Below are 24,583 nucleotides of genomic sequence, written 5' to 3'. Positions count from 1 at the left end.
TCTGAAGGAAAACAAGTTCAAGAAAACTTCACCAAAGAAGAAAGGAGTCTGTTTTGAATGTGGAAAATCCGGACACTTCAAAAAGGACTTCCGACAGCGAAAGACTGGTTCGTCCAGTGCTAAGGTTAATCTAACAAAGGCGGATGTGATTGCAGTAGTTGTGGCTGAGGTAAATTTGGTGGAAAATTCGAAGGAGTGGGTTCTAGATGGAAGGTTGATTATTTTTTATTCATTCATTTGATTTTGTCTAGGGAAAATGGGCTCCCTCGATGAGTGCATTTGTGTTCTGTGACTGTACTAAAGTGTGAAACCATTAAGTAATAATTCTCCAAAACCCTATATATGTAGGGTTACAAAGTAAAGAACAAGGAGGGGAAAAAAGGAAAGCAAAAGCGAAGGTATACCAAGATAAGTAACATAGTAGATTTCTGTGTTTTATTAGATGTTATGCAAATCAAATGATAAAATTAATCAATAATTAATTGAATCTGGAAATACATACATACATACATATATACACATATATATGGGTATATATGTATATGTATAGTCATACGTGAAAAAAATACATATATGTGTGTGTGTGTGTCTATATATATATGGGGATATACTTATATGTAGAGAGATGAAATGATGAAAAGTAAAATGCTCTTCCAAGTATAGTATTGAGCATTAATGACTGCTAATTAACGTGGGCATTAGCGCAAAATTGATAGGTCTATGTAGCTCTATGATATCTTGATGATCTGATGTCGGTAATTGGTTTCTGAGGATGCATTACTTTTATGAGCATATTGCATGCATCATATAACCCGCTAGTGGGTAGGCATATGCTGGTTAAACCACCGGTGGGTAATTATACACTGGTATATATATCAACCCATTAGTGGGTAGTTATGCGCTGGTATACACGTCAACCCACCAGTGGGTAGTGATACGCTGGTATACATCCACCCACCAGTGCATAATGATACATTGGTTTACATATGATAGTCCTCCCCCTTTTGTAGCCTAGGGTTGAGTTACTCCCCTGTCACTCTGGGTTGAGATGATTTTGAGCATCCATATGTTGTATATATGGGCATACGCATTTGATATGACATGTACTCTCATTCAGTTTCAGTTTCTGATTTATCATTGGTTCTACTCTGACATATATGATTATTAACATGGTAATGAAAATGAATATGAAATGCTATAGTATTTAATAACTCAGTATTTATTATTGAGACCAGTAGCATATAGTGATACACTGTAAGTATATTATATTGCTTACAAGCTTTTGCTTATGTACGCCGGTTCAAATTTTCCAGATACTGAGTAGCTTGTCAGCCTAAGGAGATAGTTTTAAGATCTAAGTAGAGACCCTACTACAGAGTGAGTATGGGTTGTACGTTTTTACTTTATTTTGACAGATGTACAGACACTGGGGTGTGTGTGTATGTATATATAAGACTGTTTCTTTTATTTACATCTATCTTTAGATGATTATAAATATTATGTTCATTACCATGCTCATCTAGATTGGTTACGCGTTAAGAAGCCTTGCATGCTTGCTCGGTTAGCTTAGTAAGCGTACGACGCCTGTCACGGGCCTCAGGTTGGGGAGTGACAGGAGGTACTTAAAGGGTATGAAGAACTATGGACTGCATTTTAAGGATTATCGTATTGTCTCAGAAGGCTATAGTGATGCAAATTGGCTGTTTGACTCAAGGGATTCAGTGTCTACAAGTAAATATGTATTCAACTTAGGTGGCAGTGCAATTTCTTGAAAATCAGTTAAACAAACATGTAGTACAAGTTCCGCTATGAAAGCGGAATTTATAGCCTTAGCACTAGCAGGAGCTGAAGCCGAATGACTCAGGTATTTTATGGCAGATGTGCCTTTATGGCCAAGGTCGGTTCCATACATGTATTTACACTGTGAGTGCCAAGCTGCTTTAGCCAAGGCCATAAGGAAGACCTATAATGGCAAAAGAAGGCTTATTTGCTTGAGGCATAGTTTGGTTAAGAAATATTTGAGTGAGTGAACAACAGCACTCAACTTCATAAAGTCGCAGATGAATTTAGAAGATCCTCTAACAAAGCCACATATAAACAAGATAGTTTATGAGGCATTAGTAGGAATCGGTTAAAGCCCGTGGCGTAAACCGTTAGTGATGGACACCCAATCTATGTGATAAGAGATCTCGGGAAGTAGGTTCAATGAGTACTAACAAGTCACTGGATGTTTTGATTAACACTATCACCCCTATTCCTAGATGAAAAATGATGGACAAGAGTGTTCGCTACAAATGTGGTAGGATGAGTTTTATACTCTTAATCAGTTCATAACCTGCATTGGGTGGTATGTTACTTGCAGTGCATACTTGATGACTAACCTAAGTGGATGTGGAGGTGAGGCCGCTTCTGATGAGAATTTAATAGATAATTCTCCAGAACATTCATGAGATCCAAGAGGGAAGCAGGGCCAAAATATTCCAAAACTGTGAATGAATCACCAAGGAATCGAAGGTAGGGTGTAGGTAACATATTAGGAGGTTACACCTATGAAAAAAGGTTGAAGGAGTCTAACTCTATCCGTACTTAGCAACGTAATCTGTGTATCCTAAATATTAGTGAAAGTCCAAAAGACACCGGTATGAATTCACTCTATTTTTCTAATGTGCTCAGATGCTTCCGTTTTCAAATTATAACTGTATTTTGAATCTTGTGAGAGATTGTTAGATTTTTAAAGTTTAAAAAGTCAAAAGTCAAAAAGTTGTTTTCTTTTAAACTTTAAAAGTAGAGAGAAGATTCAAAAATTTGAAAGATCCCTCCTCTTGTTTTGAAACCAAGTGTCTTTTGTTTGCATGTGGGGACTTGAACCCAAAACCTTGGAGTATGTGTGGAATGGGTTCTCAACTACAATGCAAACATTTAGTCCCACATCGGTTAGGATGGAAAAAAATACTCATCCATTTAAGATGGAGTGTTGGAGGAAAGGCTTGGGCCTTGAAGGGGCATGGAGTTTGTTGGGTGCCTTGGTTTTGTATGAACACAAGTTCATATTCAAACACACACACGAGTGCGCATGGGTGCCTCGCCGGGCTGGGCCATGGCCGTGGCTCGTGGTTCAAGGTTTGAGGTTTGAGGTCTGAGATCCGGTTTGGGTTTAAAATAAAATGAGCTTTTTATGGCTAAAACGTTTTGATTTTTCCTTTAATTATCCCACACGTTTTTGCTATTAACACCCCATTAATACGAATTCAAGTTCAAATCTCAACAGTCACAAATATGACTGTCGGGAGAGACGTTTTCTCCTTTGATGGTGGTTCAACTCTCCTCTAATAGTCATATTTTGGCTTAAAAAATAGGAGAATACTGTGGACCCCGATCCTGAGGAGGCGGCGAGGAACGAGTCCCTGTCGGTCCTTTGGATCTTCACATGTGAAGGAGAGCTCTACCAAGGAACTCTCGAAATAAAACGCCTATGGCGATAAATGAGATACCTCTTGATTTAGAGCCAATGCCCACAACCAAGACGTACCTAAAATGACAAATAGTCGCCATCCATGGATAGACCATGGAACCAAAACAAATGCTCTGTTTGAAACGGATAACCAGAGAAGAGAGGGTCCGTGCCTGATTACGAGTTGGGAAGGTGTTAGGTATCCAACTTGCACGAGCGTACTCGGTCTCTTATGCCATTTTTTATTAACTTTGAAGAGTTTTGGGCGAAAATCATGTCAAATATGAACAAACATCCCCGAGAAAACGTCTATGCATGACCCGTGGATGGGCAAGGAAAAATAGACATCCAAGTCCTAACTCATCACATCTAGCCCTAACTCAACACATCTAGGAATGCAGTAAACATACACATGCATAACTACAGCTAAGCAAGTCATAGCAAATATGATAAATAGTCAAGCAGTAAAGAGCTACAGCTACTCATGTGAATAACAATAAAGAAAACAATAAAATGGCTATAACTAAACATGAGCATAAGCAATATGAAAAGTAGTAAAGAACTATAATAGCTACAACTAAACATGGTGAAGCTACAGCAAAACAGGTCAAGTAGAAACTATAACTAAAACATGTAAATAGCAAATCGCAAACAATCCAATCAAAGAAAGAAAGCACACTAACCTGATCCTATGCAAGGAACAATGCCGAATAACAGACTCAAATCCCAAAATGCTAACAACAAACCCTAAAACTCTAAATGTTTTCGCCCAAAACTCTTCAAAGTTAATTAAAAAATGACATAAGAGACCGAGTTCGCTTGGGCGAGTTGGATGCCTAACACCTTCCCAACTCGTAATCAGCAGGGACCATTCTTCTCTGGTTATCCGTTGCAAACAGAGCATTTGTTTTGGTTACAAGGCCTATCCATGGATGACGACTCTTTCATTGTTTTAGGTACATCTTGGTTTCGAGGCTTTTGTCTCTGGATCAAGAGGTATCTCATTTATCACCATAGGGCGTTTTTATTTCAACACTGTTTAGGCACACGTTTTCACACAGAAAACAAAGATCCTATAGCTTGTCGTTTTACAAAAGAAAGATACAATTTCTATTCTTGCTTTCTGCTCATCTTCCTCCACCAGTCAGTGACTACATGTTAACTAAAGCCTTTTGTGGCTGTTTTATCATGGAGCATCGATTCGTGGATCCCGGCTGCACCATAGGGGGGCGGATACGATTATTGAGGAGAGGCACGACTCAGCCTAGTCTTCCTTCAAACTTCAACAATTTGATTTCCAGAAAGTTTTTTGTCAAATAGATAAGTTCACAATGTTTTATTTTCATTTCTGGACTTTTATTAGTAAACCAGTTTTTGGGTTCGAGTTGCACAATTTGGGGCCGAGTAACTTACTTGGATTCTAGCAACCAATTTTGGGGCCGAGTAACTTACTTGGATTCTAGCAACCAATTTTGGGGCCGAGTAACTTACTTGGATTCTAGCAACCAATTTTGGGGCCGAGTATCCAAGTTGAATCTGACCTTCTCTGTTTTGGATTCGACTAAGCCACATATCAGACCCTACTGGCCTCCTGATCTCCTCTCCAAAAGTTTTGTGGAAGAATGGGGAAGAATTGGGGGTTTCTCAAGGCTCGTGATGAGAGGAGGAGGAGGAAAAAAGTGACATTATTGATATTATTGATCAACTAAAAATGAATGAAATGAAAAAATGCAAAGGAAAATTAACACTAGTTTTCTTACCAAGGAAAGGTCTCCATTCCGTTACCTTAAAAGTGTTGACATTGTGACGATTGCATTAAGAAAATATTGATTTAATTTCCAACGAATATGAGAATAAAAAAAATAACAATCCCATCATATTGCAACTAGATTATCTCTCCCATTTTGAGAGGATATCATATCAAAAAAATCACAGAAAAAAAAAAAAAAAAACAAGTACACAAATAAATCCCCAATACAAAACACAGAAAAGACCAAATAAAATTCTTGGTTTTAACTGATGGTGTTGGTGGGCTAACTAGGGGTAGCATTTTGTTCACCATTACTGGAAGAGAATTTGGAAGCAAGATCTTGGAGTTGCATGTGATGGGCAGATGGGTTCCCACTCTTTAAGAGCTCCAAAAGATGCATGAAAAGATCGATGTCGCAAGCTATCCTGAGAGCTCCATGGTATGAATACCCGAATTCATCGACAGAGAGACGCAAGAGATCTTCAAAGAGAGGGTGATTTAGGTAATTGGTTTCCAACTCGAACTTGCACAGAACCTCTTTCCCCACGTAGACTCGAAGGTGCCCTTTAGGCAAGTTATCAGATGGGAAGCTCTTCATTCCACAGCAGAGAAGCTTTTTCACAAGAGTAGTCATGATTTTTCTCATGTAACCTCTTCTTCCTTGGCTCTTTATTTCTTTCTTTCTTTTCTTCTACTTGCTTCTTCCTTGGCTATATATTGTTGTTGTTCGGATGCTTGGGTTATATAGGCAGTGCAATGAATTAAAATAAGCGAGGAATTAATGGCTTCGAAGTCGTGGGTTCATAGGAGGTGCTTTGACAGCCTATATAAGGGGCTTCCTTTTTATTGCTAAAGCTTTCCAGGCTGCTTCTTTTTCACGTTTGCCTGTCTGAGGTTTTATATGGTGTACGCCCTTATAGTCCAGTATTTTTCAAAAAGTACTGTACCGCTTACACAATACGATGATCCAAACTATCCATTTGATAGGTCACAACATAAATAGGTTGTGTCTGAAAAATCATTTCCATAGGATGATCCTAGCCTTCGATCTATAGAGGAACTGCATAATTTATAGATTGTCTGATAGAAAAGATCATCCTATGGAAATGATTTTTCGGACACAACCTATTTATGTTGTGACCCATCAAATGGACGGTTTGGATCATCGTATGGTGTAAGCCGTACGGTACTTTTTGAAAAATTCTGGACTATAAGGGCTTACACCAAAAATACGGGACTATAAAAACTCGTTCTTTTATATAAAATGCGAGAAATTATATGGTGCCCGACCTTCAAATAGCGTGAAGGTGGTACTTCAAAAGTACTACCCTTGATATTTGATCCAACAGCAGCCTCTTAAAAAGTGGGCTGCTGTTGGATCAAATATCAAGGGCGGCACCTTTTTTACGGTACTTGACGGTCGGCCATCATATAAAAACTCATAAAATGCAGTATTTCTCTTATATTCAAGACAGCAAACCCACCGAAACCGCCACCGCTTAATACTCCTTGTATATCGGTCAAGTAAAAAGCCCCATTTGCCTTTGCATAGTACTTGGTAGCAATACCGAATGCGTAAAGGACGGGGTCAAGATGGGTGTGTGAGAGAGATGATATGTCTCCACTTTTGCCTTTGTTTTTTGCCCAAGAAATGATTTCAAAACATTTCTCATGAATTTTTTTTCTCGGGAAAATGTGTTCTTTCCTCAGTTTAGCGATAAATAATATGATTTTTATTAATTAAGATGGATATCATCATAAATTGAAAGGTCCCTATAAATAAAAATTTTATGGAGTTGGTTCAAAGAGGAAGTCTAGACCGAAGGGAGCCCTTGCAAAAAAGAGGTGAAAGGGCTCTCCTATTGGCTGCACATCACCAACACCCTTCAGTCTAGAATTCCTCTGGCTTCAAATTATTATTTTTCATGTGTAAAAAAGTAAGAAAACAAGGAAGAGGGCTCAAATGCCTAAAATACAGTGAAAATGACCAAATCTATGAATCTTTTCACTTCTGTCTTCATTTCCAGAACAGATGTTCGTTTTGGATGTCTCTTCCTCGAGATAATAATTTGTGATCTACGTTGTCTAGAGCTAGGCGCGTTAATTGTGTGCAATGATATTAAAATTGCAGTACGTATATTTATAAAGTAGTAAACAGTAAAGAAATATATAAATAAATACATAAGAAGAGAGGATGGGAGCTTCTTGAGAAGAGCACGAGTATGGAGTACGGAGTATGAAGTGGATTGCTGAGAAAGTCAAGCCAGCTAGCAAACGCGTTTAGTCAGGGAATTAATGGCTCCATGAAGGGCGGTGTGTTTCTAAAGGAAGGTGATAGAGAAACCACCCCATGTGATTTTGATAATCAATTCTCAATTCCCTTATTCCCCATCATTCTATTCTGTCCTCCTCTCTTATCGTCTTAGTCTGTTAGATGCATGGTTGGCCAAAATTTTGGGTTTCGGTCGAAATCGGGTATACCTGAAACGGTACAAAATTTTGTCCGAAATCTCGATTTTTTTAATGGGAAATGTTATAAGCACTACCATATTTTGATGATCGCACTAAAAAGGTGAGGTATGGCCCGCACCATAGGATCATCCAAACTATCCATTAGATGGGCCACAAACTAAATAGGTGGTGCCCCAAAAATCATTTCCATAGGTTGATTCTAACCCTCCGGGACTGAATATTAGAGGGTTGATCCCAACCCTCTATAGATTTGACGGTTAGGATCAACCTATGGAAATGAATTTTGGGGCACAACCTATTTAGACTGTGGCCCATCTAATTGACGGTTTGGATCATCTATGGTGAGGGCCATACTGTACATTTTAATAAAGTGACAAGTGCGATCATCAAAATATGGTAGTGCTGAAAACATTTCCCTATTTAATAATTTCTTGAAATTTCGGCTGAAATTACGAAAATTTGGCCAAATTTTTATATGAAATAAAATATTATTTTATAGGATTTCATCGGATTTCGACCAAAATTTCGGTTTATGTGAGGACCGAAACGTATTCCGAAACCGAAATTTGTAGGGGTGCAACTCGGGTCGGGTTGGGTTGGGTTGAGGCCAACCTAACCCGACCCGACCTTTTTCTAGGTTGAACCCGTCGGGCGACCCGAGTTGCACCCCTAGAATTTGAAACCATGGTTAGATAGATGATCATCTCCTCCAAACAGCTCAGTTATTATAGACCTTGATCCCATCTTGTTCTTGTACTTGTAAAAGTCAAAAGTTAGAAATTCAAACCTTCTTTTCATTAGCAAGGAGTTCATTAGTGGGTCGGGTCAGATCCACCTGTCTTGGTCACGATCCATTCACTTATCTCTTGGTCATGATCCATTCAAATGCCCTAAACCTAGGGACGTTTTGCCAAATCACTTTTAAGGGCATGATTAGAATTTTGAGAGTTTAATAAGGATAATGTAGTAGATTCACTAGCTAAAAAACTAGGGTTCCACATATAAATATGTTATTAACCCGTAATTTTTTTTTCTCCAGAATAAAACCCTAGAGGAAGAGAGTGCAGAAGAAATCATAGAAGAAGGGAGACGGTTTGGATCATCCTATGATGTGAACCGTACAGTCCCTTTTTGAAAAAAAAGGGACTATAAGGGCTTACACCACATATAAAATCTCAAAGGGAGCAAGAACTTTGCCCACAGGAGATTTCTTGTGTGGCAAAACCAATCTTCGGGGTAAGAAATCGAATTAATCACTGATCTAGGTAAAAGAATCATGTAAATTGATCTAAAAAAGATGATTAGGAATGATTAGCAGTGGGTTTCGTTGTCGGTCATTGACCGATTAGATTTCCGGCGAGTTACTCGGCTTGTGGGGATCCTGGCATCGCAAGGATTCCGATGAGATCCGTGTTTGCTGATGTTGCATAGAGGAGAAAATTAGAGAATTAAAAGTTAGCATTCTGGAGTATTTTCCATGTTAAAAACATTAAGTTTTGTGGTAAAATTTCATAGAAACGGAAAAAAATCGCATGGTTCGGAAAAATTCTAGAACTTTTTGAAGTTGGTCGACTGAGCAAAAGGTCAGTCAACCAAACCCATCGAAGCGATTCTAGAAAGAGTGGGATCCCTAAATCACCGCGTAGTATCACCCTACAATCAATATCATCCCTAGGTTATTGTTTTTCTACCGAAGCAAGTCATCCCGGGGTGAAATCGTACCCCAAACATTCTCCCGAAAAAGCACAAACTGTGAACCGACAAAATGATATGGTTTGTCGACCAGCTCGGCTGACCGACCACTTCCTTAGTCGACTGAGCTGCACTACATTAGTTAGAGTTCTCATCTTGTCTATCTTTTGCTGGCGTACCATGATTGAAAAGACAGGATATACCAAGAAGTAAAATCTCTAACGGAGAAGGCTCGTTATTAGCATCCCAGATACCCATGGTATTATTTCTTTAACGGGTAATGGGGGGGAGAGATACCCTAATCATAGTTCACCATATCATGAACCTAGTAATCAGGAACATACACCTAGACCATGGTGTAGGCAGGTAGTGTCAATTTTAAATAGAATAGTAGATCTTTCAATGTGTGCATTAACCGATCTCCATTATCCGAAAAACCAGATATGAGAGCTAACAGAGCAAATAAAAAATAAACATTCTAAACTAATAGAAGTTGATGGGACATATGGCTACTTGGAGGGCTACGAAGTGGGCATAACTATACTTTCTGTTATACTTAAACCATAGAGTTTTTTGAGTGTGGCTCCAAAGAAAACGTTGGTGTGATCGAATTTGCCTATGACAAATATTTAAGAGAATTGGAGTCCTTGATGATTATTTGTGATCAATATGTCACCATTTGGCTCGATTAAATTCATCTTAAGGACTACCTGAACCCTAATTACGCTGTTGATGTGGGTCTAGGTACCTAGGCCCTGTTTGTTTTGGAACTAGAGAACCGAGTTTGAGTCAAATAATCAGTTTTTAGACCCACAATCGATTCTCAAAATCCAAAACAAACACCGCCTCAATAAAAAGCTTGTCTGATGCTTTAGCTGAACAAGTGAAATTAGCTGCAGGAAAAGAAAAGGAGGATGTCTACACCTTTTTTTCTCTAATAATCAAGGGGGTTAACATATATGGAAATGATATCCACACTCCCATGTTTTGATAATGGCACTCCTCTCTTCCTTTTACCAAAAAGCATTTGGAGCCAACCATGAATAAGCTAACAAATTAATCAGCACTGGGGCATAAAACATCTGTTCATACATACGAACTTGAGAATATAACAAACGCTAAAAACACTTAACAAAACAAAAACAAAGAAAAGAATTTACTATTATTTTGTGGCATATAAAATATATATTGGGTTTTGATGAGATGCTCCACCCTCGGCTGGAGAACATAAAGAGAGAATGAATAGAACATAAAAAATCCTAAAACAACAAAACTAACAAACAGATTTTACATCTCCCCACCTCTCCATACCGATTCGCCCTTTGACCTCACTGAACAAAAAAATCGGCTAATTGAAATACAGTTTTGGCAGGGATTTTACCCCAATCCAATCCAATCCATCCATCCTGAGAGACGAAACTGAAGTAAAAATATGCTCCTTTTGGTGGGGATGGATGTTTAAGCTTTAGATTCTCCCAACTCAACATCCTTAGACAATGTATTCTCCACCCTGTCCTTCAACAGCCTAATCTCCTCTTCAGTTAGACTGTTTTTAGTATGGGGGATATTAGCTTTTGCTTTCTTCTCAATCTCCACAGCCCAACTGTAAATCACCATTCCAAGGACTGCGGTAGCCATTCCGAGGATATTTTTAAGCGTCAGTTCGGAATCAAACAAGAGCCAGCCTAACGTGAGCACGCATACGGTTTTCATGTGTCCTAACACCTGGAATGAGACTGCCGAGAATCGACCGATGCAGAGATATTGGCTCACGTTGCAGAATACAGCCAGAGAGCATGAGAGGAGTATGAAAACCTGCAAAATTTGAAAAGGGCTTAGCATGAAAAATCATGCAAGAAAATAAGAAAAAAAAAGAGTGGAATTAAGGTACTAATTGAAAGGTTAAGAAGTAGTGATGACTTACAGTTGCAGCTGAAGACAGCTTGTAATTTGATATGAATTGACCGTTGAGGTAGTAATCTATGAAAGGTCCAAACAAGAGAAGGGAAAGGGCTTGTATTGGAGCCGTCTTGCTTAGCAATTCAAAGGATCCAATAGAATACTTCTTTTGTAAGGAGCCGATTGACTGTGGAATTGAGAGTGGAAGATCAGATCTCATTGAGGGCAAGAACATAATTCTAAATCAAGAGACCAACTAGCATGAAATACAAATAAAGTATATACAGCAAGTAGTAAGTTCTTTATACGCTCCAGTAGTGGTGGAGTGCACAAGTAATTGCAACATGGGCCACAGTTTAGAAGCTATGGGTTAAAGAGAGAAAAAAGGCTCAACTATCTAGCACGCATGTGATGTCATGTGGCAAAGGGTTTTGGAAATAGCAAGATCTAAATCCAACCCTTCCATCCCCCTTTCCATGTACTTCTCTTGGGCTGAAGAGAAAATTTTAGGTGCATGTGGACAGCATCAAGAGTTTAGGTACCCAAAACAAAAAGAACCAGAAGAGAAAACAAAGCGGAAAACGCGTATGGAAATATTGGGGCTTATCAATATAAGAGCTTAGAAAGTGCGATAATAATGTTTTCCATCCATTAGCCTCCTGTAAGAAAGGAATTTTGAGTCATATCAATCAAAGACCATCAGTGCTGGAAAGGGTGATGAAAGAGGCCTGGCCAAAGATGAAGAGATTGGTTGCATGGGTAATCAGATAGTGAATAAGTCTCATCTATCTTGTCTGACACAATATAAAACCTAAAAAGGTATTGAGTACTTCATGGATACGTCGATTTGCTGAATTAACAATCATGCTTTAAATATAAAGAACATTCATTGAATTAACTATACCATTTCTTGTTTGTTAGTGTTACATATTTGTATCCTAATACTGAGCATGTGTATTGTAGATATTGTAACCAATAGATATTTTACTATCTTGTTTCTTAAGTTAAATCTAGCGAAGTTCTCTATTTATTTTTGGAACATATTGAATCAACAGTCATGCTTTAAATATAAAGAACATTCATTGAATTAACTATACCATTTCTTGTTTGTTAGTGCTACATATTTGCATCCTAATACTGAGCATGTGTATTGTAGATATTGTAACCAAAAAATATTTTAATATCTTGTTTCTTAAGTTAAATCTAGTGAAGTTCTCTATTTATTTTTTGAACATGTCTTCTGCCTTATGACATTGGATACTGGTATTTGTATTAATGTCTAGGATTTTGAAAAATGGTGAGCAGCACCTCTGGAATCTTATCCATGTTTTGAACCATATCTAGAGATGTCACAATCAAATATATTATAACTTAAGTCGAGCACTCATCCCTGCTTCTTTTAGGAATTACAGAAAAGAGATCGTGAGAGACTACTCGGGTGTAGTAGGGATAAATCCTTACAATGAAAGCAAGGTATTGGCATTTTTTAATGTACATCAAATTTTTTGAGACAGCAGACAAATTGGTTGTGGAGAGCTCCAAAGATCATTGCTTGGACAGTAAATTGGAGTCCAGCTCCATGGATGATTGCTCACATATTAATGGATTTTATATTTCATTAGTGATATTGATGGTTCACTTTTGCAGATTTTGAAGGAAGCTAACGATGTGCCAGAGAACTTTGCTATGGAGGTTTCCTAAACAAGAGTTGATGGGGGGTCAAGCTATGCTTCCTTATTGAGGAGTCTGTAGTGATATGAAGCCGAATCATTGATAACAATGAGGGCTAAAAAATGAAAGATCTCCCCCCATAGCTAATGAAGAGTGTATTTAGTGATATGAAGAAGTGTTTACCTGGGTTCTTGGACTACTCTATTTCCTATAGCCATTACAAAAGGGGAGAAATTATATGATGAAGGGCCGTATAAACATGTAAAGGTGGTATGATAGAAGTGCCATCCTTGATATTTGATCCAACAGCAGCTCCTCAAAAGTAAGTTGCTGTTGGATCAAATATCAAGGATGGGATGATGAGTAAGTGTTTATACGGCCTTTCATCATATAATTTCTCTATAAAGGGAACCATATGGCTGATAAGTTTGCGAACTTTGCGGTTGAATGTACGGATTTAGTTGTGCGGGATGAGATGTCCAACTTGTAAGAGGACAAGTAGCTGGTTTTTGCATTTTGCTTGTTCTTTCTTTTGCATTTATTTTTCTAGCTAGTTTGTCTAGTTGTAGTTTGTGGTCTTCTTTATATAAATTTTGTTGTTAAAAAATAAGATAGAATAAAAGATTATGTGAAAGCATCATGGATTTTGGTGAAAAAGTGCAAAAAAAACATGCTGATTTTCTTCGTTTTTTGAATGATGAAATTTTATTCATGCAATGGGCAAGAGCCAAATAACCGAGATGGTAAAAAAAAAAAAGCAATACAAAGCAAAAAAAGAAGAGAAGAATAAAAGAAAAACACAGCCTCAGTAAAATACAACAATGGAAATATCGGCAAAATAAAGAAGTCTGGAAGCCGAAAAGTCCTTGAGTTGGAAAATGACGAAGCAATAATGTTGACTCTCTATCTACACCCGTATGAGCTACAAAATCCACATCAGAGTTGTCCGACTGCCAGATGTGTAGAAACTCTATGATATGTCCCTCCATCGCGTCTAGAATATTCAATGTAGAATTCATAAATATCCATGAGTAGATGACACCATCTCTTACCCACCTAACCAGGTTGAGGGTTTCTTCCTTGATGGTGATATGACTCACATGAATGATCCATCATCCTAATACCATGAAGAAGTGCCTGGACCTCCACCTCATTAGAATGCTTTATCCTAATAGGTCCCGAAAAGGCCCATAACGTCTCTCTATCTGAATTCCTCAGAAAACCTACGATACCAGTCACGCCATGGTTACCAAGACTTGAGACATTGAAGTTAAGCTTCAACTTTCTAAGAGGAGGTGACTCCAACTGGGTTGCAGACCTTTCTTCTAACATATGCACAACCTAATCTACTCCCACGTCCTATGGAAAGTGGTCATCAAGAAAATTTGTAAATTGCGGTTCCCAACGGACAACCACAAAGAAAATTTGTTTCTACAAACAACACACTCCTTTTGACTCACTTTTGAAAACTCTCATGTTTCTTTCCTTCCAAACAAGCCAAAGAATGACAGCTGCAGAGGACATTCTCCAAAGAATCTTACCACAACTCAAAATGGTCAACGATGGGGCCAAGGAGACCCAACTAACTCCGATGAGACCAAAAACAAAGTACCAAGTCTCGCACTCGAAACTGCATGGAAGCAGTAGATGGTCAACAGTAGATGGTCAACAGACTCAGTATCATGTATGCATAATGCACAATCATTAACAATAATCTTCTGTCGATGGTGGAGGTGACCGATGGTGAAGATCTTATTGAAGGCATTTTATTCCACAAAAGGCATTTACTCTCAGAGAAGATTTAACTCTCCAAGATCTCTAAGCAGACGAAGGGTTAGAATTATGGATGCAATGGTTGAAGAAGAAGCGAATAATGAAGGTGCCAACCGAGGTACATCTCCAAACTCTTTCTTCCTTTCGTCATCCCTAAAAATAGACCGGATTAATTCTAGACAAGAAAGAGGCCACAGCATCAATCTTCCAATCCAGAAATTTCTTTGAAATTCAAAATTCTAGGCCACCATCCCAATGATTCTATGATAAAAATCAACCACACAACTAATTTCATCGAAGCTACATTAAACAGCAGAGGGAAGTCTTCCTTTAAGGTTCTATTCCCACACCAATTTTCTAACTAGGATCTTATTTCCTCCTTGTCTCCCACTCTAAATGGATCTCTTTTTAACAGGATCATGAATTTCATGACATTTCATTAGACGGTAGTCCCTTGGATCTCGTAACCATCTTGTAGATCCCATCCTCCAAAACTAGATCCATATTTTGCATTTATCGCATTTTCCAAAGGTATCCTCCGTCATCTCCAAATATCCAAAACCATTTTCCCAGGAAGACTTTGTTCACAAATTTCAACCTTCTAACGTTGGGCTTGCTCTTTTAGTTGCATGCAGACATCATTCCAATTAACGAGATGTTTCTGCTTTTTTTTTTTGTCATTCCAGAGAAAGTTTCTTTGGAGTTGCTCAATACTGTGGATGATTGGCCCCAAGAAGAATAATGGCATGTTGTAAGAAGAAGGCTAGCCTGGACAGCCTTGATAAGATTGATTCTAACGTTTAGAGAAAGCAGAACTTTTTCCCAAGGACTGTCTCCTTTCAACTTTATTGATAATCGGACCCCAGAGACTTGAGGTTCTGCTGATTCACAGAGGAAGGACTAAATATGTGTTAGGGATGGTGCCTCTCAAATAGCGCAAGATATTGACGTACTCCTCTATCTCTTGTTCCTCCACCCTAAGTCCCATGACTAAGGATTTAGCAAAGTTCACCATTTGGCCAGATATCGCTGCATAGCATCTACTAACAGCCTCTAAGCTTTTAAACTTCCATATGTCAAGGCTGCCCCATCTTATAGACACTACTGATCAGACTAATAGGGTAGAAATCGGCCAAGATTTTTGCCCCTTCTTTTTTGGGGATCAGTGCAATGAATGTGGCACCTGTGCCTGCCCACCATCTTAGAACCCCTCAAATAGGTCAATGATATCCTTTTTAACCCTTTACCAACATACCTGGTAAAAAACCAAGTAAAATTTTTGAGGCCCAAGCATTTTATCTCATTTCATAGAGAAGATAGCATTTTTTACATCCTCAGAGAAAGGTCTCTCGAGTCTCGCCTTGTTAATCTCGTTTAGCTCCCCAAAACTACACATTCTAATGTTAGGGGCTCTGTTCTCCAAGGAATATAAATTTTTGAAGAAAATAATTTTCGACGAAATGGTTGCCTGATCTTCCAATTTTATATCATTTACTACCAGGGAATGAAATCTATTACTCTGTCTTCTAGCACTGGCAATGATAAGGAAGAATGTGGTATTCGTATCACTATCTTTTAGCTATTTTGATCTGGATCTCTGTTTCCACTTCAACTCTTCCTGAATGATGAGTTGATTATACTCTTCCTGAAGTTTGATCTGGTCCAATGACTCTTCCAAGGTAAGCAGTATAATTTATTTATAGACACGGGTTCATGTGTTGAGTGTCAACACCTTAGTTATAGATTTCATTTCGTTTCGGCCGAAACGATTTGTTTTGTTTGGGATTCCAGAACGGAATCCCCCTATATACTGTATTGCCCTGTGTTTTACCCATTTCGCCCCGTTTCCAAAACAGGGCAACCGAAACACTTACTTTTTACGTCTTTTCTCTTATCCTCTTCTTGCCTCTTCTTAGAATTGGGTATTTACATGCAAAGTAATTTAAGTAAATTTTTTTACAAAAGATTTACATGTAAATAGGGGAGTAACCCATTTGGATTTATCAAAAATAGTTTGAAAACCCAATTCTAAAAGGATAAAAAATCAACTTTCTTGTTCTAGTACAAAACTCGACCTTTTCGGACATTTTGGGCCGGGATAAAATCTTAGCTTCTAAATGATTGGGTATTTTTCCAATTTTAAAAATTCATAAATTCTATCATGTCCAGACTTTATTAAATCCCAGAAGTCAGGTAAAAAAACTCTCATACTTTAGTCTCTAAATTTTTTCATCTAATCAGGCACCAGTCAATACAAGCATTTCAGCTGACATTGATTTTCCTTGAAGTAAATGTTGGATCTTTACAACCTTGATGTAATGATGGATTGGGTTGCATAGAATGGCCCTGTTGTTTCAATTCAAAGCAATTTTTTAGTTTTTATATTTTTTAAAAATTTAACTATTAAAATTTTTATCCGGTAGTAGCCACTTTTCCAAAGCAAAACGCCGAAACATTCTGTTCCACTGACCAAAAAGAAAGGGCAAACAAAATGAAATCGATAGCTAAGGTCGACACGAATACAATGTTCCCAACACGACTAACCCTACGCGCACACGAAGATACACATGAAATTACTGATTGCTAATGAATTTGTAATAAGATAAATATGTTATTCATTTAACAAACTAAGAGTATTTCAATTAAAAGAAGAGTTAATAATAAAATAAGACTTAATAATAAAAGAGGAAGGTAAACACTGTATTTAATAATAAACTTTGGCGGCATGCTTAACACATGCAAGTAGGACGGGAAGTGGTGTTTCCAATGACGGACGGGTGAGCAACGTGTAAGAACTATACTAGATCTGCAAGGACCCCTAATAATATCCATAAATGATTTGTCTTAGGTAAGAGATGAACACAACCAAATGGTATTGATTTCGGAATCTGTATATTTTGTGGTAACTGCGTCGAGTATTGTCCAACAAACTGTTTATCAATGACTGAAAAATATGAACTTTCCACTAATGATCGTCACGAATTGAATTATAATCAAATTGCTTTGGGTCGGTTACTAATGTCAGTAATTGGGGATTACACAATTCGAACAATTATGAATTCGACTCAAATTAAAATAACCACGAATAAACCTAAAAAGATGAATTATGTACTGTATTCCGAAATGTTCTGATATGTGGATGGTCCGATACTAAATAAACGAATATCTCCTCTAGAAGGATTCAGATCCTGAATCTTCAAATTGAGAGAAATCCAAATTCCAGTAGTCCAAGGTCCAATATTAAAATCATTTTAGAGGTTTTCCCTTACTTTGTCCGTGTCAACAAACAATTCAAAATACCTTCTTTTCTTACTTTTTTTTTATTGATTTTGTATCTTTTCTCTATTATCCTCCCACTACTCAGATTTGATTTGTTGGAACGATCGGAAATCATCCATGTATTTGTGCAAATAGGTATAATCCATGGAATCACATAAACTATCAAAATCCCATTCGAGGACTAACGGAAATACCTCGGATAGTGCCACAATCTGTTCTACGTACAACAATGTGTTGAACTACTACTATGGTACACAACTTTCGTTGTTCACACATCACATGTGTCGGTGGATTTCTCATAGTTTGGAGGACCAGTATTTGGTCCAATCAGAAATGATTCTATCATTGATGTATCTGCAATTCAATATGGATGGATAGGTCCGAATGATCAACTCTGCAATCAGTTGTTAGAATCACCTTAGTAGATCGAGGCTATTACATAAGTTGGGCAGAATAGCAGAGCAAATACAAGTATTAGTAGCATAGCAAAGCAAAAATGTGTTCCTCGTCCCATGCCAAATCATGAATTAGTAACTGCATCCAATCTCTGAAAAGATCTGTCTTTTTTATATCATTATGACTATTTATTCAACAAGTTCGATTGATTGATAACCCGTTATTACACCTATCAAAGAAATGAAAATCCAAACCAATTCTTCTTCATTCATTTTCATGGGGGAATAAACAGTATTTCAATTGACACGGTACAACAGCGTGTTGACCCACGCACATTAAGTATAACACTTCCAGCATTATGCTTACAAGTATCGAAAGGAGTGTCGATATGTGTCGACACACATGTAGGTGTCGACAAATGTTGACACATATGTTATCAATAAATAATAAATGTCGGCTAAATCATAGGCGGTCACTATTTGTTGATGTCCTCAATCATGTTGAGGTTTCCTAAAAACAAGGGAAAAACACCTACTTGGCCGAAATTTTAGGTTTGGACTGAACAAGTATAAACATTTGGCCAAGTCTTACATTGGTTGGCCCAGTACCCTCATCTTTAGCCCACCAAGACCTAGGTTTGCCACCCAATGAAGGCCAATTAAGCGATTCCAATTCAAATTGAAATAGGGGGAGATGACAAGTCAATCTTCAACTATGCTGAGTTGATGAACGATGACTAGCCTGGCAAGGTGATTAACGATTGGAGTTATCTACTATTGTGGGGGGACCTCCAGGATTTGTCTGTTCGTACCAGATCCTCCTGAGAGATCACTGTCTAAGCTAGATCGCCATCATTTGAATGAAGATTTTGTCAACTTGTAGTATTTATGAAATTTAAATTCTATAAATGTATTGACGTCCGAGGTGCAGGGCCTTTTTTTGCATGTTATGTGTATTGTTACCTTCGATCAGTTGAGCCTTCCTTTTCCTATTGTTCGTTAATTGGACTCTCAAAGATCAGGTTGAGGTGACATGGTTGCGGCCTGGTGGGTGTGTGGTGCCCGAGATGGCCAACCTCTCAAATTTTGTGGGTAGGAATGTCTTAGTTGATCTTCCGGGTGTGATTTCTTTGGGAAACAAATAATAGGGAAATTCAAATTGATCGTTTCGTTATCTGCCCGCTTTTGATGCGGCTTTCGTGAAGACTATCCAAATTGCACATCCCAAATTGGTTTCGAACCATAGGCCCCTCCCAGATCGCTACCCTACAAACATGTTTATCGACGACCGAACTTTATTTTTCTCATTTTAAATTTTTATGCTTATTACAATTTACAGCTATTTTATCTACCTAGGGGATGCTACCAGTTGAAAATTCTAAAAAGGGAGGAGAGGGGTGGGGGGGAGGGGAGGGGCGCTACCGGCTGTCTCCCTTAACTTTATTGAAAAACCTACAAATTTTTCTTAGCACATTATTCTCTGTCACTCACTCAAAAAGATTCTCCTCTCCTCACTCCACGCCATCATCTTCCTCGTCTTGGAACCCTTGGATCAAGCTGACTGAACCTCTAACAACGCCATTGATGCCTGAGTCATTGCATACTTGATGCTCAAACAGGCATAGATTTCTTCAGCTGGAATTGATATGGTTATTGTTGGGACATCTTCTTCATTTCTCACCATCACCAAAAACCAAAGATCCCCAAAAAAGGTACACACCATTAAATGACCTTTCAAAAAAAAAAGGTACACACCATTAAATGGATCACCAGCCAATCTCTCGTTAAGATCTTAAGCCTTTGCCTATCTAGTCTCTGTCGCTCCACCAACTCCAAATCTATGTCAACTTTTTTTTGAATGGTAAATCTATGTCAACTACTTGACCAAAGATGGATCTGGTGATTGTAATTGTCGATGAAATCCAAGTGTGCAAGGGGATTCCTAGGATCAACACCCAAACCGATTTGGCTCCAAAATGGCATGCAGGATACCAAGGATAGAGTCAGTCCAAGAGCCCATCCTTTGCTTCACTTTCCAACCAGTATATACATGCACCACTTCTTCCTCCTCCGATAGCTTGAACAAAAAAGATCATGAGCCCAGAGCTTTAACTCTCAAATCCTTTTGAATCTTCCCTCGTTGTTTTGCCTACTCTACCAAGATGCCTGCCACTAATGTGTAGCCATAACTTTCTCCTGCTAGACTGCATTTCAAATCGTTTTGTTTTGCCTCCACTGCTTTTGGATCTGTGATAATCACAAGTTTCTTGTTCCAAGTCAACATTTTTGCAAATGCACCTACATCTCCACTATTCTCCCTGTCCAAATCCTTGTAAGGAGATCTATCCATATCCTCCATATCGGTAATTTGGGTTACCTCCTCACATGCAGTAATACAATTGGTATCTGCTGTTTCACATTGTTCTTCTTTTTTCTGGCTTGATGGTCTATTTCCCACTGACATCTCCCAATCATGTCTGGACAAAAACTTGAAGTAGATCTTGCATCTGCTGAGGAAATTATAATTAGGAAAGTTATACTTCGAACAGAACCATACTCGCATATTTCTGTTCCTTCTAACTTTAAGAAATCCTCTGGTCATTTTTGAATTTTAGACAACAGTTTGTCCCACTTCTCATTCTTCTTCTGATCCTCCATGTGCTTCCTTACTCCATCAAAAGAAATTTAGATAAAAGTGCAATACAGAACCTTCCAGCCATGCTAAGTTACTTACACCAACTCAAGCACAACTTTTACAAGAACAAATTATTAAAATCAGACAAGCAAATAAAATTAAAAATAAATATTAAAAAAAGTTCAAGTATGCAGAAAATGAAGCAATTGCACACACCTACACGCATGCAACCAAACCATAATCTAAAACAGATAAATATATTGAACGATAATGAAATTATAGAATAAAATATATGCACACAGTTAGCAGAGTCAAAATATGATGAGTGCTAGCAAAACACAGGAGTGTGGGTTATGCACACAATTAGCAAAGGAAAAATAAGAAGAGTGCTAGCAGGACACAGATGAGAGGGTCGGGACTGCCACTCCCTACACCCTAAGTGCATGGCCAGCACTCCTGCCCACGTTTGCACTGGCTGTTCCAGACTCGATGCCCCTCTCTGGGTGTCCTTAATATCATTTTCCTAATAAAAAACTGGAATATAATCCCCATCACAATGAGTCCAAATTCACAGACTAATCAGACATGAAAAAAAATCCATCAGTAGAAAAGACCATGTAAAATCCAAGTAGGTACTCACAATTTGTTGCAAGGATGTAGATAGGACTGCTACACAGGCACAGAGAAAACCCTTGGCGTTCACTTTTACATCTGTTACTGTACAGACACCCACACCTATGACCACTACAACCACAGCAATCTTCACCTCTCTCGAGTACTGTTTGCCATGAAGGATCCATTCCATTATGCAGACCACAGGAATCATGCTCAGCTTTGAAATCTGTAAAATAAATGCACATGAGTCACTACTATATGTGTTCAGTTAAAATTCAACTTCTATGTGAGGTCTCTAGCTTTTTTGAGCAAACGGACCTGATAAAATCCGACGGAATTGAGCATAAGGCTGAGGTTCATCCCAGTTATAGACATATTGGCGACAATTGAGAACCATAGAAGCTCCCAAAGAGGAACATGCTTCGATGCAGAATAACCGGTTGCATTGGATATAAAACCGACCAATGCAGTCACAGCAAAGTGGAATCCAGTTAAAGTTGTGGCTGAAGAAACATAAGACTACATTAAGCATAAAGAAAAATGAATAAAAGAGCATACATTAGGAGACAAGATGTTGCAAATAATAAAATATTAAGCATACAAAAAATAAAAGAACATGCATTAGAGGAAAAGATGTTGCAAACTAGAGTAAAATGGAGAAACATTAGCAATGATTTTTAAGGGAGAAGTTTCCGTTCAAAAAAAATGGAGAAGACATTCACTGACTAGTAAAATATGATAAATTTGAAGCAGAATGAACATAATGTGCATAAAAGGAAAATGATGAGACGAGATAGAAAAGGTGAAAATTCACAGGAAGAAACTGCTTCATTCCAAAATAAATACAGAAATTATAGGACTGACAATAAAATGACGGAAAAGGACACCGAAGTATAGTCCCAGCGATGCAATTTAAAGAAAATTCTGTTCAGTATAAAGAGAATTTAAAGAATATGATCCATAAGATATAGAGTTACATGTGAAATAGTTTCCAATACAAAAGCAGAGAAAGACACTAGAACAGATTAAACGGCCAGAAAGAAATACTCAGGCATGCATAGGAGAAGTGAGATCTTAAGCAATTGGCAGCTAAGAACATACTTGAAAAGCCTGACAAGTAGCTACATTTCTAGATTCTCTTTTCCCAGAGTGATGCTGATCAATGGACATCAATAGCTAGTCTCACTAGTACAGAAGCTTAACATGGTGGGCACAAAATTTAGGAGAGCAGATGGAAAAATAAAACAAATCCAACACAACTCAAACAGAGAGAGAGAGAGAGTCGGATGCCCGATCAAAGGGCATCAATAGCATGTCCCTCTAGAGCTCAGAACTTCACATTCCGGGAAGAAAATTCAGGAGAGAAGATGAAAAGAAAACCATTGCGGCTAGAAACATCGATCTAAGATAAAATCACAGAATGGCATCCATGATGGAAATATCAAAACAAGTGATTATTTACGAAAACATGACTGTAAGGAAGAGCTTTAGTGTAAGATTTGGCTTACATATATTGCAGAGCTGATCATCATTTTAAGGAATGGAAAAACACAAAATGAGGGGAATTCACATCTTCTTTATGAAATTGACTAGGAAATTTTCAGATTTATTGGAGGAATTTAGAGAAAGGAGATAGCTTAAATAGAAAAACGGGACAGGGAGTCAGCACAGCAAGGACACATGTGAGAAGAGTAATCTGAAGCGATTTGCAGCTAGAAAGGCACAAAATGAAAGAAAATCTCACAGGAAACAGAAGGATAAATTCAAATGAAAACAATGAATAATAAGCCAGAAATTGAAATTAGAAGAACTGGCTTTTATAAAGAAAATGCACATAAGAAGGATACACAGAAGCATCACTTTCATGCCAAATCCAATAAAGCTGTTCAGGGTATATGAAAGTGAGAAATGAGGGAAATTCATATGTTAGTTGAAAAGATTCATATACAGAAATCAATTTCAGTTAAAAAAAAAAAAAAGGAACAGATCAGATCTGAGATTTGGTTAAAAGGAGAAAAGAAAGTGTAATCATTATAGAGCATCATTAAGGAGAAAAGAAAGTGTAATCAAATATAGAGCATCATTTCCTAGTGAAATTCATGAGGGAAAAAAAACACAAATTGAATGAAAAAATTTACAGTAAGAAATAGGAAAATTTTCAGATCTGAAAGAGAAGAGGTAAGTATGATACTGACCAAATCTGAAATCATAACCGTTGGGGGACATGAGTTGTTTGTTGGCCATGATAATACCCACTGAGCTTACAACGTTCATTGCCCATGCTCCTACGTCTGATACAGAGGACGATTTCTTCTCGTCGACCATCTTTTTTTCTGATGGAGAGAGAATGCCTCTGTAGAGATGAAGAGATTAAATATAGAAAGAGATGAAAGATTAAGGTTTCTTTTTTTGGATTTTCCCTTCTATTTTTTTTTTTTTTAGGGTTCATACAATGGTCTCTTGCTCTCTCCGCATGTTTACAATGGATATTCCCTCAATTCACGGAGTACCAATATAGTACAAGAAATAAAAAATACTCTATACTTGTCTTATGTCCTCCTTTTTTCCTGTTTCAGCTTTCTTCTTCTTTTTCACCCCACTCGGTTACGGGCGTGGTTTAAATTTCGGTGTTGAGATTTCGGCCTAAATCCGGTAATATATATATATATATATATATATATATATATATATATATATATATATATATATATATATATATATATGAGAGAACATTTCCTACACACTTGTGTAGGTAAGTTACCTACTCACTACCTTAAAATACAGTGGGGCCCCACATTGCTTGGGTGATCCAAACAATTCATTTGAATGGTCCTCACATAGATAGGGTGTCAACAAAAAATCAGATCCATAGGATCATCCTAACCATTCAAACTATGGAGGCAAAAAATGGACTAATTTGTGAAGGTTTATACACGTCCATTTTACCTCCA

General features: G+C 37.8%; 2 protein-coding genes across 2 annotated transcripts; both read right to left on the bottom strand.

Annotated features, from left to right (window-relative positions):
- Positions 1-5,230: 5,230 nt before the first annotated feature.
- LOC143847588 (auxin-induced protein 15A-like) lies at positions 5,231-5,918 on the bottom strand. The gene has a single exon (XM_077356515.1). It carries the CDS (start codon positions 5,845-5,847, stop codon positions 5,485-5,487), a length of 363 nt encoding a protein of 120 aa, XP_077212630.1. The 5' UTR covers positions 5,848-5,918; the 3' UTR covers positions 5,231-5,484.
- Positions 5,919-10,493: 4,575 nt separating this feature from the next.
- On the bottom strand, positions 10,494-24,162 carry LOC143846507 (UDP-rhamnose/UDP-galactose transporter 2-like). Its single transcript, XM_077354948.1, has 5 exons — positions 23,828-24,162; positions 21,951-22,135; positions 21,658-21,858; positions 11,290-11,451; positions 10,494-11,180 (listed from the first exon to the last, which is right to left on the bottom strand). The coding sequence occupies exons 1-5, from the start codon at positions 23,955-23,957 to the stop codon at positions 10,824-10,826; spliced, it is 1,035 nt and encodes a 344-aa protein (XP_077211063.1). The 5' UTR covers positions 23,958-24,162; the 3' UTR covers positions 10,494-10,823.
- Positions 24,163-24,583: the final 421 nt, after the last annotated feature.

This window comes from Tasmannia lanceolata, unplaced genomic scaffold (genome assembly GCF_043159265.1).
Source record: "Tasmannia lanceolata isolate RefF3 unplaced genomic scaffold, GAP_Taslan_0.1 ptg000015l, whole genome shotgun sequence".
In the NCBI taxonomy this organism is placed as follows: Eukaryota; Viridiplantae; Streptophyta; class Magnoliopsida; order Canellales; family Winteraceae; genus Tasmannia; species Tasmannia lanceolata.
The sequence above is the reverse complement of the archived record's forward strand: the minus strand, read 5'-3'. Positions and strand labels throughout refer to the sequence as shown.